Consider the following 12,553-nt stretch of genomic DNA (forward strand, 5'->3'; position numbering starts at 1 on the left):
TTTTTTTCCTCCGTATCTGGATGCTATGCTACAAGAAAGAGAAACAAATTGGAGCGTCCCAGAAGAGAATAGCAAAAATGATAAAAGGTTTAGAAAATATGACCTATGAGGAAAGATTACAAAAATCTGGGCATGTTTAGTCTTGAGAAAAGATGCCTGAAGGGGGCCCTGATAACAGTCTTCACATATATTAAGGGCTGTTATAAAGAGGATGATGATCAATAGTTCTCCATGTCCACTGAAGTAATGGGATTAATTTGCAGCAAGCGTTTAGGAAAAACTTTCTAAAACACTAAGGATAGTTAAGCATTGGAATAGGCTTCAATGGGAGGTTGTGAAACCTGTCCATGGAGGGTTTTAAGAATGTTAGCAAAACACATATCAGGGATGGTGTGAATTTACTTGGTCCTGCCTCTGCACTGGGGTCGGGCCTTGAGAGGGTTGCCCGGTGTCCAGTTTTTGACAGGTAAGTCCGGTTTTACGGGGTCAGAAGTATTGACTGGACACCAAAAGTCCAGTTACTGCATATCTGTCGTGCCCCTGCTCCCACAAGCCCAAGACCCCTTTAGCCCCCAAGCACTGGCCCCAAGACCAGGGAGGGGCAGAGATGGAGACACCTGAGCCACTAGTCCCCTCCCAGAGGGGCTGGGGAGGACACTTCTACACAGGCTGCTCCCCTGGGCCTGGTCAGACAGGAACCTCCCACAGCTGCAGGAAGCTCCCTGAGAACTCTTTGCCTTGAGCTGCTGCTGGCAGGAGCAGGAGAGCCATGGTCTCTCTTCAGCCTCCCTCTTCTCTTTAGGGTGAGTTGAGCCTTTGAGTCGGGGTGCGTGGCTCTGAGACCTTGGAAAGTTGGCAGCCAGAGGCCTGGATGAGCCCTCAACGTCGCTTCCAGCCCTCCAGCTCCAGGAGTCTGAGGTCAGGGAGGCAGGTCGGTGGCCCTGCCCCTGGTCTCGGTTAGAATAGCTGCTGGGGCTGATACCTAAGCCTGCACTGCCACGGCCAGTCAAGTCAGGGGGCAGCCAGCTTGCCAGGGGGCGCCTGACTGGCCTGTACTCGGAGTGGAGTCCGTGCCTCAGTTTCCCCAGCTGGACGTGGGGCAGTGACAGCACTCCCCCGCGCAGCCCGTCATGTTACTCGGGGAGTGTCTGTAAAGCAAGTGGGGCCGGGCCCCTGTCTACTGAGAGCAGCCGCAGGGGCCAGGGCTCCGCGCAGCAGAGCGCGGCTGGTCCCGGCTGCCCGCGGATGGCAGTTCCCGGGTTAGCAGCAACCCGGCGCGGCGCGGCCGCAATGCCCTGGGCCGGCAGCAGCGCTCTGGCGGGGACCCTGCCCGGTAACGCCGGGAGCGAGACGGCGGAGCTTGGCGGGCGGCTGCTTCCTGGCTTGCAGCCCCGAAGGGAGGCTGCTCCTCTGCCGGCATCTGCTGCCCGGCCCCGGGGCGCGCTCCCTGCCCGGGCGCCTCTGCGGTTCCCGGGGCGCTTCCCCTCCCTGCCCGGGGCGCTTCTTCTCTCGCCCGCCGCGCCCCAGGCCCCGAGTGCAGCGCGTCTCCCCGGCAGGCCGGGTTTCTCCTCCGCTCCGAGGCGCTGCCGCCCCAGGAGCCGAAGAGAGCTGGGCCCTGGGCTGGGTGAAGCACTTTGGTGCTGACTGGGCTCCTCTGAACCTACAATGACACTCACACTTTACAGCGCTGCAACTGGGGTGTGAAAAAACACCCCCCTGAGCGCTGCAAGATACAGCGCTGTAAAGCGTCAGAGCAATCAGGGCAGCAGTGCTGGAAGCGCGACTCCCAGCACTGCACGCTACACCCGTAAGGGATGTGGTTTACATGCAGCGCTTGCCGCTCTGACTACACTCACCCGGCAGCGCTTTGAAATTCCAAATGTAGCCAGAGGAGGCTCTGTCGCTAGGGAATCCCCCCCGGCAGTTCCCAGGCCGGGCGGGCCCAAAGCACCCCAACCCCTCCAGCGAGGCGGTTGCCAGAGCTAGCCCGTCCTCCAGCCCCCCGCCCCGCCAGGAAGGGGGAACCCTGCCGGGCCCCGCCAAGCGAAGACACGCGGAGACGTATTCGCTAGTAAAATCAGCTATGTGGGGGCCTCCTCACTGATTTGAGACAATATGTTACTTAGGGTGAGCAAGGCTTTCGCTGTAGGTGAGCCTGGGGAATCCCCTCCCCCCATCTCACTGTCAGTTTCCTGACTGCTCATTCAGCAATTTAGCAGGCGCAGATTATTCATTTTTTTCTCCTTTTAAATATGTGTCTGCCACTTAAGTGATCGTTTGCCTACATGATACACTACTGAGCAGCGGATAGCTCTGAGACCTCATTGTGACTGTCTTTGCTGATCCTTGGCACCAAAGAAATGTCACAGAATCAAACTGGCTTACAGAAGGGCTAGTTCAGGGGTGGGCAAACTTTTTGGCCTGAGGGCAACATCTGGGTACGGAAGTCTATGGTGGACCATGAATACTCATGAAATTGGGGGTTGTGGTGTGGGTTGCGGCTGGGGGTGTGGGCTTTGGGGTGGGGCCAGAAATGAGGAGTTCAGGGTGTGGGAGGGGGCTCTGGGCTGGGGCAGGAGGTTGGGGTACGGGGGTGGTGGTGCGGGCTCTGAGCTGGGGCTGGGAATGAGGGGTTGGGCGTGCAGGAGGGTGCTCTGGGCTGGGACCGAGGGGTTCAGAGGGTGGGAGGGGCATCAGGGCTGGGGCAAGGAGTTGGGGCATTGGACGGGGTCAGGAGTGCAGGCTCTGAGCAGCGCTTACCTCAAGCAGCTCCCAGAAGCAGCAGCATGTCCCCCTTCCAGCTCCTACAGAGGTACAGCCAGACCGCTCTGTGCACTGCCCCGTCCACAGGAGCTTGGGTCGGGGGCAGTGTGTGAAGCCCCTTGGCTGCCCCTACACACAGGACATGCTGTTGCTTCTGGAAGCCACGCGGAGTGAGGCAAGTCCTGGACCCCACTCCCGAGCAGGATCTTGAGGACCGGATTAAAATATCTGGAGGGCCGGATGCGACACTGGACCTGTACTTTGCCCACTCCTGAGCTAGTTTAATCAGGCCAGCTAATACCATGCAACAAGGAATATAACATATCCCAGGACTCCGGTATGTTATATTCTCCTTAAAAGCATTGTAACGGCAGCAAGAATGGTTGCTTACTAAGAAATTTGGATTGCAGGTCCCTTATTCACCAATTCAGAAATGCTAACATTCTTGACTGCATATCATCCATTGGGCAGTGAATTGGTGTTGATAAAGAGATTTAAACTCCCTTGCCTCTTCTAGTGTTCCCTGCAAGTCAGCAGTTCACACAGAACCGCTGAGCATTCTTCCCTCTTCAGTCTTTAAAGTCTCAATTCAGCAAAATGCTCATGAATATGCGTAATTTTAAGCATATGTCTAAATGCTTTGCTGGATTGAGGCCTGATATAAAGTAATGAGAATTGTTTTTTCCTAGTTTCATCTGGAAACCTGTCATTCCCTATTATTAACATGTCACTTAGCCTGGTGAGTTTTCCTGTATTCTTCAGATATCGGACCTGATGTTTTATTGATAGGAATAGTTCCCTTGGTTTGTTCTAGTACTATTTTTAAAAATAGTTTTTCATTCCTTTCTGAACATCACAACTTCTTTCTCTTTTTTGAAAGAATCTCTTTTTATAAGATAAATTTCAGTGGAAACAATTCCCTCCCACATTTTTCCTGATCATGACACGAAGATGGTTGCAGATAATGTGGCTCAGGTGCTACAGTTTGCTAGCATGAGTGGGAGAAACCCAAGAGAAGCATTTAGATCTAGCAAGCTGAGATTAAGAGTGTGTGTCTTGCCTATGAGTAGCAATTACTAGTCACAAATCCAGATATGATGAAGTATTTTGCATACCACTCTGTACCTTAACCTCTTAAAATATGCTGCTAAGAAGGAAAAAACAACAACAGCAGCAACAAAACTGTGCTACTAAAGGAATGGATGAGAAAGTGAGGTTTAAATAGAGTAGAAATTAAATGGTGCTCCTGAGTCTATACCAGAAGTTAGACTCATCATACTGGTGTGATCTGCCAAAAAAGAATAGTATTTAAGAACCATAAATTGTCAGATTTCAATTTCAAACCTTAGGTAGCTGTCCACATTTTCATTTCATTTTTCAAAGGCTGTCTATGATTTTTGTATCTCACCTGGTCAGGTTGCCTGCCTCTAGAAAAAAGAAGTTCAGCTAGAAGATATGAAACCCAATATAAACTCAAAGAATTAAACAACAAACCAACCTTGCATTAGTTTTTATGCATAATCCCTGAGTCTTTATATTCTATTCAGGATAGATTTTTTATTATTCATGTAACTTTTGTTTTTTAGCTCAGTGGTTCTCAACCAGGTGTATGCATACCCCTGGCGGTATGCGGAGGTCTTCCAGAGGGTACCTCAACTCATCTAGATATTTACCTACTTTTACAACAGGCTACATAAAAAGCACTAGCAAAGTCAGTACAAACTTAAAGTTCATACAGACAATGACTTGTTCTATATACCAGTGGTTCTCAAAGCCAGTCCGCCGCTTGTTCAGGGAAAGCCTCTGGCGGGCCGGGCTGGTTTGTTTGCCTGCTGCGTCCGCAGGTTCGGCCAATCGTGGCTCCCACTGCCCGCGGTTTGCCACTCCAGGCCCATAGGGGCTGCAGGAAGAGTGGCCTGCACATCCCTTGGCCTGTGCCACTTCCTGCAGCCCCATTGGCCTGGAATGGTGAACCGTGGCCAATAGGAGCCGCGATTGGCTGAACCTGCGGACGCAGCAGGCAAACAAACCAGCCCGGCCTGCCAGAGGCTTTCCCTGAACAGTTGGCAGACTGGCTTTGAGAACCACTGCTATATACTATTCACTGAAATGTAAGAGCAATATTTATATTCCAATTGTTTTATTTTATAATTATCTAATAAAAAGGAAAATAAACACATTTTCAATAATAGTGTGCTGTGACACTTCTGTATTTTTATGTCTGATTTTGTAGGCAAGTAGTTTTTAAGTGAGCTGAAGCTTGGGGTACACGAGACAAATCAGACTCTTGAAAGGGGTACAGTAGTCTGGAAAGGTGAGAGCCACTTTTTTAGCTAATTACTGGTTTGAGTGTAGGCAACTGTCAAATTTCTTCCCTAGCTAACTAGACATGAATCAAACAAGAAAGAGCAAGTGCTCCCAGCACTTCAGGAAATTAGCTGCTTCAATGCAAACACTGTGATTTCGCTCATGGGAATAGGACATTTATGTAAGGCTACAAAGTGGAGGTTCTGCCTGGGAATAGGTAGCAGACTTTGGGCCTGCTCCTGATGAATGTAATAGAAGTTTTCCATTGACTTTCAATGGGTGGGATCAAGCTGTCCATGACTAGTAGCTCAGGAGCTGAAGAAGTCACAATAGCCCAGCTGCTGTGGAGATGAATTTGGGCTAGGTATTGTCCTATGGAAATAGGTTTTGTCTTCTTACCAATTCAGTATTTCATTATTACTGGAATATTTTAAAAGACAATAAGCTCATGCTGTCCTCCTGAAGAAGAATCCAGTCTAAGCAGTAGGTAATACTGGCTCTCAAAGATTGGAAAATAAACTTATTTCTTCTTCTTTGTAGGTATGTGTCTGAGGCAGGTGGTGGAGGGGGGGAAGGGACAGGGAGGAGACAGTGAATCTTCATAATGGATCAGAGAGAGCAAGTGAAAGAGGGGGAGAACAATTACATCTATTTGTATTATTATTTTATTTTTAAGAAGTGCTATTTTAATGATACAAGAGCTTGCAGTTTTAATTCAAAATTGTGTATAGCTGTAAATCTCAGTGGCAAGCTTTACAACATGCTTATGCTAAAATTGCAAAAGGTTTAGTTAAAATACCCCCAAACAAACCTGAAATCAGAAATCTGAAATCTGCTTCTGTCAGAGCTGTCCACAGAGTCCTAAATTATACCATGTTCATTGGACATGTGGCCCATAGGTCACAAATTCAGGCATGTCTGTACATGTGGGTTAGGGAGAGGGACTGGGTAAAGTTGCTTCACCTGGCTGTAGAGGTATATATTAGAGTTGGTCTTAGTTTATTATTCTGAGTGCACATACTGTTTACATTAGTAAAGCACAACAGTACAATATTAGAACTGATCCTATTATTAGGTGCTGTGCTGACTACCGTGTGCTGTCCCACTGAACAGTCTCCACTCCAGTCTTATTTACTAATGTTTTACGCTTGCTTTTACTGGTGGAAATGTCAATACATGATGAAAAGCATTGAACTCATGCCTCCTCTGCTCTCAAGTAGTGAATAAGGCAGTTAAAATAATATGGTACCTCTGTCTAAGTGGCATGTTAAAATAAAATCTAATATGAAGAAAACTGAAGACAGCTGGCATGCTTCCTGGTTTGCCAACAGATTTTTGTATTTTTAGCTATAACTACAGATGTGTCCAAACTATGGGCTTGATCTTATGTTCATTGAAGTCATTCACAAAATTTCCATTGACTTTAATGGTCCAATCCTGCAAACACCATAGTCATGATGGAAAGCCCTAGCACACAGTAATTAAGGTTTGCAATATCAGGTCTTTAGTTTGGATGCATATCTAGCTAGAATGAGCAGCATTTTATAATGTACAGTACTTAATCAGATATGAGTCAAAAAGAAATGATATAGAACATCTAACATGAAATATAAATAGTGGAAGGAAAAACAACCGTTCTTTCCAACTGATATGAACCTTGCCAGTAAAACTCCTGGATTATAACCTTTTACATGTAAATACGCTTTGATGATAAAAAAAAATTCTGGTGGAAATCCCATCTTCACTACACATTTGTTATATTACTCATGAACTTAGTTTTAGACAAATTTGTTATATATGTGATGGATCACATATATTTGTTTTTCTTCCAAAACTCTGTCAGTTAAACGAAGAACACTTCCCTTTTTTCCAGAGAAGAAGCTACAAGTAAGTCAAGAAAATGGCTTTTGAAAGTCTGATTATTCCATTTTTAATGTTCCTCAGCAAAGCTACAACTGGTAAGCATAAATCACTTTGACAGTAAGACATGGAATAATTTGGTGAATATTTGGTATACTCTAGCTGGGTGAATTTTTTTTGAATGAATAGTTTATTTGTTGAAAAATGCACTTTTGGGTTGACTGATACTATTTGTGAATTTGGGTCAAATTTGGCAGATAGTTTGGGCCAAAACAATTTTTTTTAATTGAAAATGTCTAAATGTTTCATTTCAAAAATGTCAAAATGAAACATCTCAACTTTTTGTTTAAAAGACATTTTATTTAGAAATTTAGTTAAAGAAACAAAGGGTAACAAATACTTGAAAACAAAATGAAAAAAAAAAGTTGTTTGTTTCAGTCAAAGAAAACATTTTGTTCAACCCAAAGTGAAATTTTGTTGGATTTTCATGTCAGCAAGAAAAACTGAAGAATTTTTCATTTTGGGTTGATTCATTTGGCCACTGAACTGAAAAATCAGTTATTTGCTCAGTTCTAGTGATGCAATGATATTTTGCTCCTTCTCTCCGTTGCGATACTGGAATTTACAGTACATATCAGGAATTAAGTAGAACAGTGGATAGTTATTCTAATTAAGTTAGTAATGGGTCTGACCCAAACACTTCCAACATTTGGTAAAGTTCAGATTCAGTTCCAGACTTTGCAGTTTAGATGGACCCATCTTTAAATAGCAAAATTGTGAAAGGAGAGGAAAAATATTCTGCTACCTTTCCTCACTAAAAGTAGTACCTTAAGTCCTGATCCAGAGTAATTACAGTCAGCAGAACAATTCCAATTGACTAAATGGGATTTGGATCAGGGCCTTACTCTGCAAGTAGCCCCACTGAAATCAAGTATCTATTGGGTTTCCAGGCCCACTGAAATCAAGTAAGGAAGGTACTATCCCAGCTGAATAAGGATTGCAGAATTGGGCTGTGACAGAAAACTGGGAACCAACAGCTGAGCCAGCACTCTGATCACTTGAACACCAATTAAATCCATCACCACCAGGCTGGACCTGAGTATACCTAATTAGTGGATTAGAATGGGCTGGACTAAGAAGGTAATTAACCCATTAACACAGAGGGTAGAAGAAGGAAAATGCTGTGATGTGGCAAATGAGTGGAACCAGAAACAAAACAGGGTCTGTGGATGGAGAGATTTCTCCCCTGTACTTGGCAGAGGAGAAATTGATGCTGTAAATGATGTGGTCAGTAAAAGAGTGTGGGGGGGAGAGCAATGTAAAAAATTATAGGGTGGCGTTTAACAGTAGAAAGTCTCTGACTGATCTATGTAGAAAGAGTAGAAGACAGAGCATGGTCCTGCTCCTATCTCACAGGCCCTTACAGAAGTTTCCTGAAGTCCATGGGGAAAAAACTCCCATTTCCCACCTTCCTCTAGGCATGAAAAGTTTTGCCTGAGTAAGGGCAGAATAAAGACTTGAAAACTGGGTCCTCAGGTTGGGATAAATATTGATTCCCTGATTATGGCCACACTCTTCAGCAGTTATTAGGTCTGCTGAAAGAAAATCTGTTTAGAAAGAAACCAGCTAGACAGCAAGTGTCATTAGAATCAGTCCAGTCTCATTATCTGAAAACAGTGTTTTGCTTCCTAACCATTCTTTTTTCTGCGAAGAAGAGCTGTGCCCCTTGCGTCGCTCCATTGATGTCCTCGAAGGGGAATATTTTTCCCTTTGCTTCCCTGGATCAATAAGAGATCATCTTCGCAGTAAAACATACAAAGTGACCTGGTTGAAAGAAAGCGAAGGAAAGGTGAATTTGATCCAAAAAACACACAGACTTGTTTTAAATGGGAGATTTCTGGAATTTTGGCCAGCTGAACTCAGTGATGTGGGGAATTACACATACACATTCAGGTGGGTACACGTGCCAAGTGGATAATGTAGAGTCTTTGCAACTGTATGAAAATAGGACCTGATCCTCTATTACCAGAACCTTGTGTAGTTATTAGCACTTATGCAAAGAGGCACAGAAAGCTACATTTACCCAAGTAGTATCATGTTACATTCATGTGCACAACTCTAAATAACTACACAGAATGCAAGGCAGTGGAGAATTGAGCTCATAAAATTTACAATTAATTGCAGGTAGACAGAACCTAATCTAAACATTTAAGCAAACCTTTTGTTAAAGAAGACTGGTGGTTGTTTTTGTTCCTCCTGGACACAACACATTGTCTATGCTTAGAAACTGATTAATAGCATACTTCTTTCAACTGATATGGAGAGGCTTACTTGTGTTGAGTAAGTAACTGAGTGTGTGTGAGTGTTCCCATTGAAATCAATGGGACTAATTGTATGTTAAAGTAATACACAAAATGAGTAAGAATGGCATAATTAGGCTCTGGCTTTTATACAGAACTTTACATCATTGGAAGTATTAAAAGCACAAATGGAATGATTATATTCGATTTCTAGCTGAGTATGTCTTTCACCTCAGAATAGTTTTTACAAAGCAGTGACTCAAAGGGAGCTGTAAGACTAGTGCACTCTGAGTTGTTGTATTGTTCAGTAGGGCAGGAAGAAAGTGTGGTTTAAGAATGGCTAAAGCAAGTTTTGAAAAGGTGAAGATGTTTCTATTATAACTGACTTATACTGAAACTGCAGTACATTTCAAGACAAAGGCTAAAAGAAAAATTCCTTTCTCATACTGTATTATGTAAGAAATGGTTTGTGCTTATATTACCGGAAAATTTTAAAGGTCCTTTCCTGTTTATAAAATACAGGGTAGATGTGTGACTGCAGATATATAGCACTGAAAAATACAAAACTCAGTTCTCCAGTAATAAAAAGGGTTAGAATTTCATGGACTACAACTTTATATTAGACTTAATTTATCAACAGCCTCCATTATTTTTTGAAATGCCCAAGAATTGTAATTAGTTTAGAATATGATTTTATTTGATTTTCAAATTAAATTTATTTAAATATGAACTTAAAAATTATAGGAATAATTTTTGGAAATTTTTTTTTGATATCAAAATGGTTATCAATTAAAATGTTGATTAAAAGTATTGACATTTTTCATGAAAAGTTCATTATAGAAAAAAGTCATTTTTGGTTAAAAATTTGCAACTGGCTCTAATGGACAATGTACTAAAAGAAATAGGTGAAATTGATTGAAGTATTTGTTCATGTTATATTCTTTACTCAGCTCTTTTGACCTGAAAGAAAAATAAAAGTTCCTTAGATAAAGCAGAAATGCACCAGTGAAACATTTTCACAACAAATCACAGTGTTCTGATGGGAAAAACAAACAAACAATAAAAACAAAATCAAACAAGCCAAGCCCCCTCCCTCATTAAATAAATAAATGAAATGAGTGAAGATTTGTTTATTGAGTCAGTTTAACAGTTTAGCACAGTTGACCACAGTTAGCCCTATTTCTTGTCATGAAGGTTCCTGCTACATTTGACATGTGGAGTTGACTGACAATCTTTGCCACACATCTGTGTTGTTGTTTGTATGGTTTTGTGCAGCACATATCTTAAATTCCTGTAATTATTGGAAATCAGGTCAAATAAGCTCTTCCACAGTAGTGACCTTGTAACTAGGTAAATTGTAAATACCTAAAAAAAAAAAAAATAAAAATTAGAGGTAGAAGTCAGTGACAAGCAAATGACACACTTCAAGGCTCTGATCCTGCAAACACATATGCCTGTATTTAGCTTTATGCATGTATGGCCCTGTTGAAGTCAATGGGACTATACCCATGCTTGAAGCTGAACCCATGCTTACATGCTTTGGGAACAGAACACTCAGCACTCAACTGTAAAGTGGTAATACTACATCAAAATCTGACCTTGATAGTGAAAAGGCTGAGGGGTGATTTGTAATCTAATATTCAGTGTATTCTAGTATTCAGTGGATTTTTTTAGGTAAAATCTTAATTGCTACTTTATGAATTTTCACTCGCCAATGTGCTTTGCTGAGCCAGACTATATGTTTTGAGTTTTAGCCAAGTAGTGATTTTTGTAATACCATATTCCCCTCAAAGTACAACCAAAGAACTAAAATGAAAGCCAAGACAGAAAGATAAAAGAGTGTAAGAGACCAGGATGTCTCTTAATGCATGTTGACTAAAATCTTATGAGGTAGGCTGGATTGGAGATGCTCCAAGCCAAATTCATAACTCGTGTAAGGCTCATCTTCTGTAGAATTACACCTGTTTATACCAGGTCTGAATTTGGCTCAACATCTTCAGTGTGTTGTACAACTAACTATGAAGTCATTTCACAGAATGTGTTACCACAGAGGCCTCTCATTATGCTGAGGGACTGTCTAACTGGAGGAAGTACGGCCTTGCGGTTGAGAGCTGTGCTAGGATTAAAAAAAAAAAAGTGGGTTCAGTTCCTCATTCTACCATAGGCTTCCCATGTGATTTTGGGCAAGTCAGTTAGTTTGTCCATCTCTATCCCCCATCTGCAAATTCTAGATGATAATACTTGCCTACCTCACAGGATTGTTGTAAGGATAAATCTATTATTAATTCTCAGCTGTTGCTCAGACAAAGGTCATTTTGAGCATATAAATATATAGGTTAAGTGTTCTTGCTTTCTTAGTTTTCCCTTTGTGATACACTAGTAATATTTAGACTGTGCCAAGCGAGTTTTTTTGGATTGGTTTACTCTGACCCCACATACATTTATTAATCAGAACATGAGGTCAATGTTTAATCCACTACCTTCTTCTGAAATGATTGTTATGATATATATCACATATTTGAAAACAGTATCAATGAGTATTTCCTTTAACAGAACTATCTCCAACTCAGTTCAGACTAGATAAAACAAAAGTAGCATATTATTTGTTTTAGGATTCAACAGAGAAATTATATATAAAATAAAGGAAGTTTAACATTAACAGTGTTGTTGAGGGTCATATAGAAGGCTGATAAAACTACAAAACATATTTGGCACACTAGAATTGGGAAAACGTTAAAATATTTGGGAACATTTAATTGAGTAAAAACTGAATTCGCTTTGATGGTTTTCATGACTCTTTTTTATTGCAAATATTTTTATTTGTAATTGTTTTTTGTTATCAAGTATGTTAACATAAAACAAAAGCTTGTGAGTACTCTTGCAAATCAAACTACTTGTTTAGATGCCTTAATGTGTAATTGAGAGCTTCACTTTAGGCACTTTTTTTTGAAATGTTGATCATTGCCTTTCAGTAACATTCATCTTTCTCCAATAATGTAATTACCCTAAAACTCCTCCAGCTCCCTTTGGCCCACACTTATGTACGTGGGAATATTCAACAATGAAAGTGTTTAAATATTTTATCAAAGTAATTAACTCTGCCTTTTGGGTAATATGTAACTATGAAACAAAGTGCCTTTGCTCAGTAGTAATTTGTGCTTCTGCATGAAACCCTCAGGATTTGTGAACATTTTCACAAATACTTTGGTGGCTGTCTGTATGGCAACAAACAATGAATAATGTGACTGCATGAACAACAAGAGAGTGAGCCTGCCAAGTTTATTTGTTCATAAATATTCACAAATCACTTTTTAAATTATTAT

General features: G+C 42.1%; 1 protein-coding gene across 2 annotated transcripts in view; it reads left to right on the forward strand.

The window, feature by feature from the left end:
* The first annotated feature begins 700 nt into the window (after positions 1-700).
* Positions 701-12,553, forward strand: part of LOC127033830 (interleukin-18 receptor 1-like) — a 39,565-nt gene continuing 27,712 nt past the window's right edge. For both annotated transcript variants that reach the window (XM_050922079.1, XM_050922089.1), the window contains exons 1-3: positions 701-803; positions 6,944-7,028; positions 8,643-8,883. In XM_050922079.1, the coding sequence (XP_050778036.1) occupies positions 6,971-7,028; positions 8,643-8,883 (299 nt within the window). In that variant the 5' untranslated portion in view covers positions 701-803; positions 6,944-6,970. The remainder of the gene's footprint in view (positions 804-6,943; positions 7,029-8,642; positions 8,884-12,553) is intronic.

The sequence above is a fragment of the Gopherus flavomarginatus genome, chromosome 1 (genome assembly GCF_025201925.1).
Source record: "Gopherus flavomarginatus isolate rGopFla2 chromosome 1, rGopFla2.mat.asm, whole genome shotgun sequence".
In the NCBI taxonomy this organism is placed as follows: Eukaryota; Metazoa; Chordata; order Testudines; family Testudinidae; genus Gopherus; species Gopherus flavomarginatus.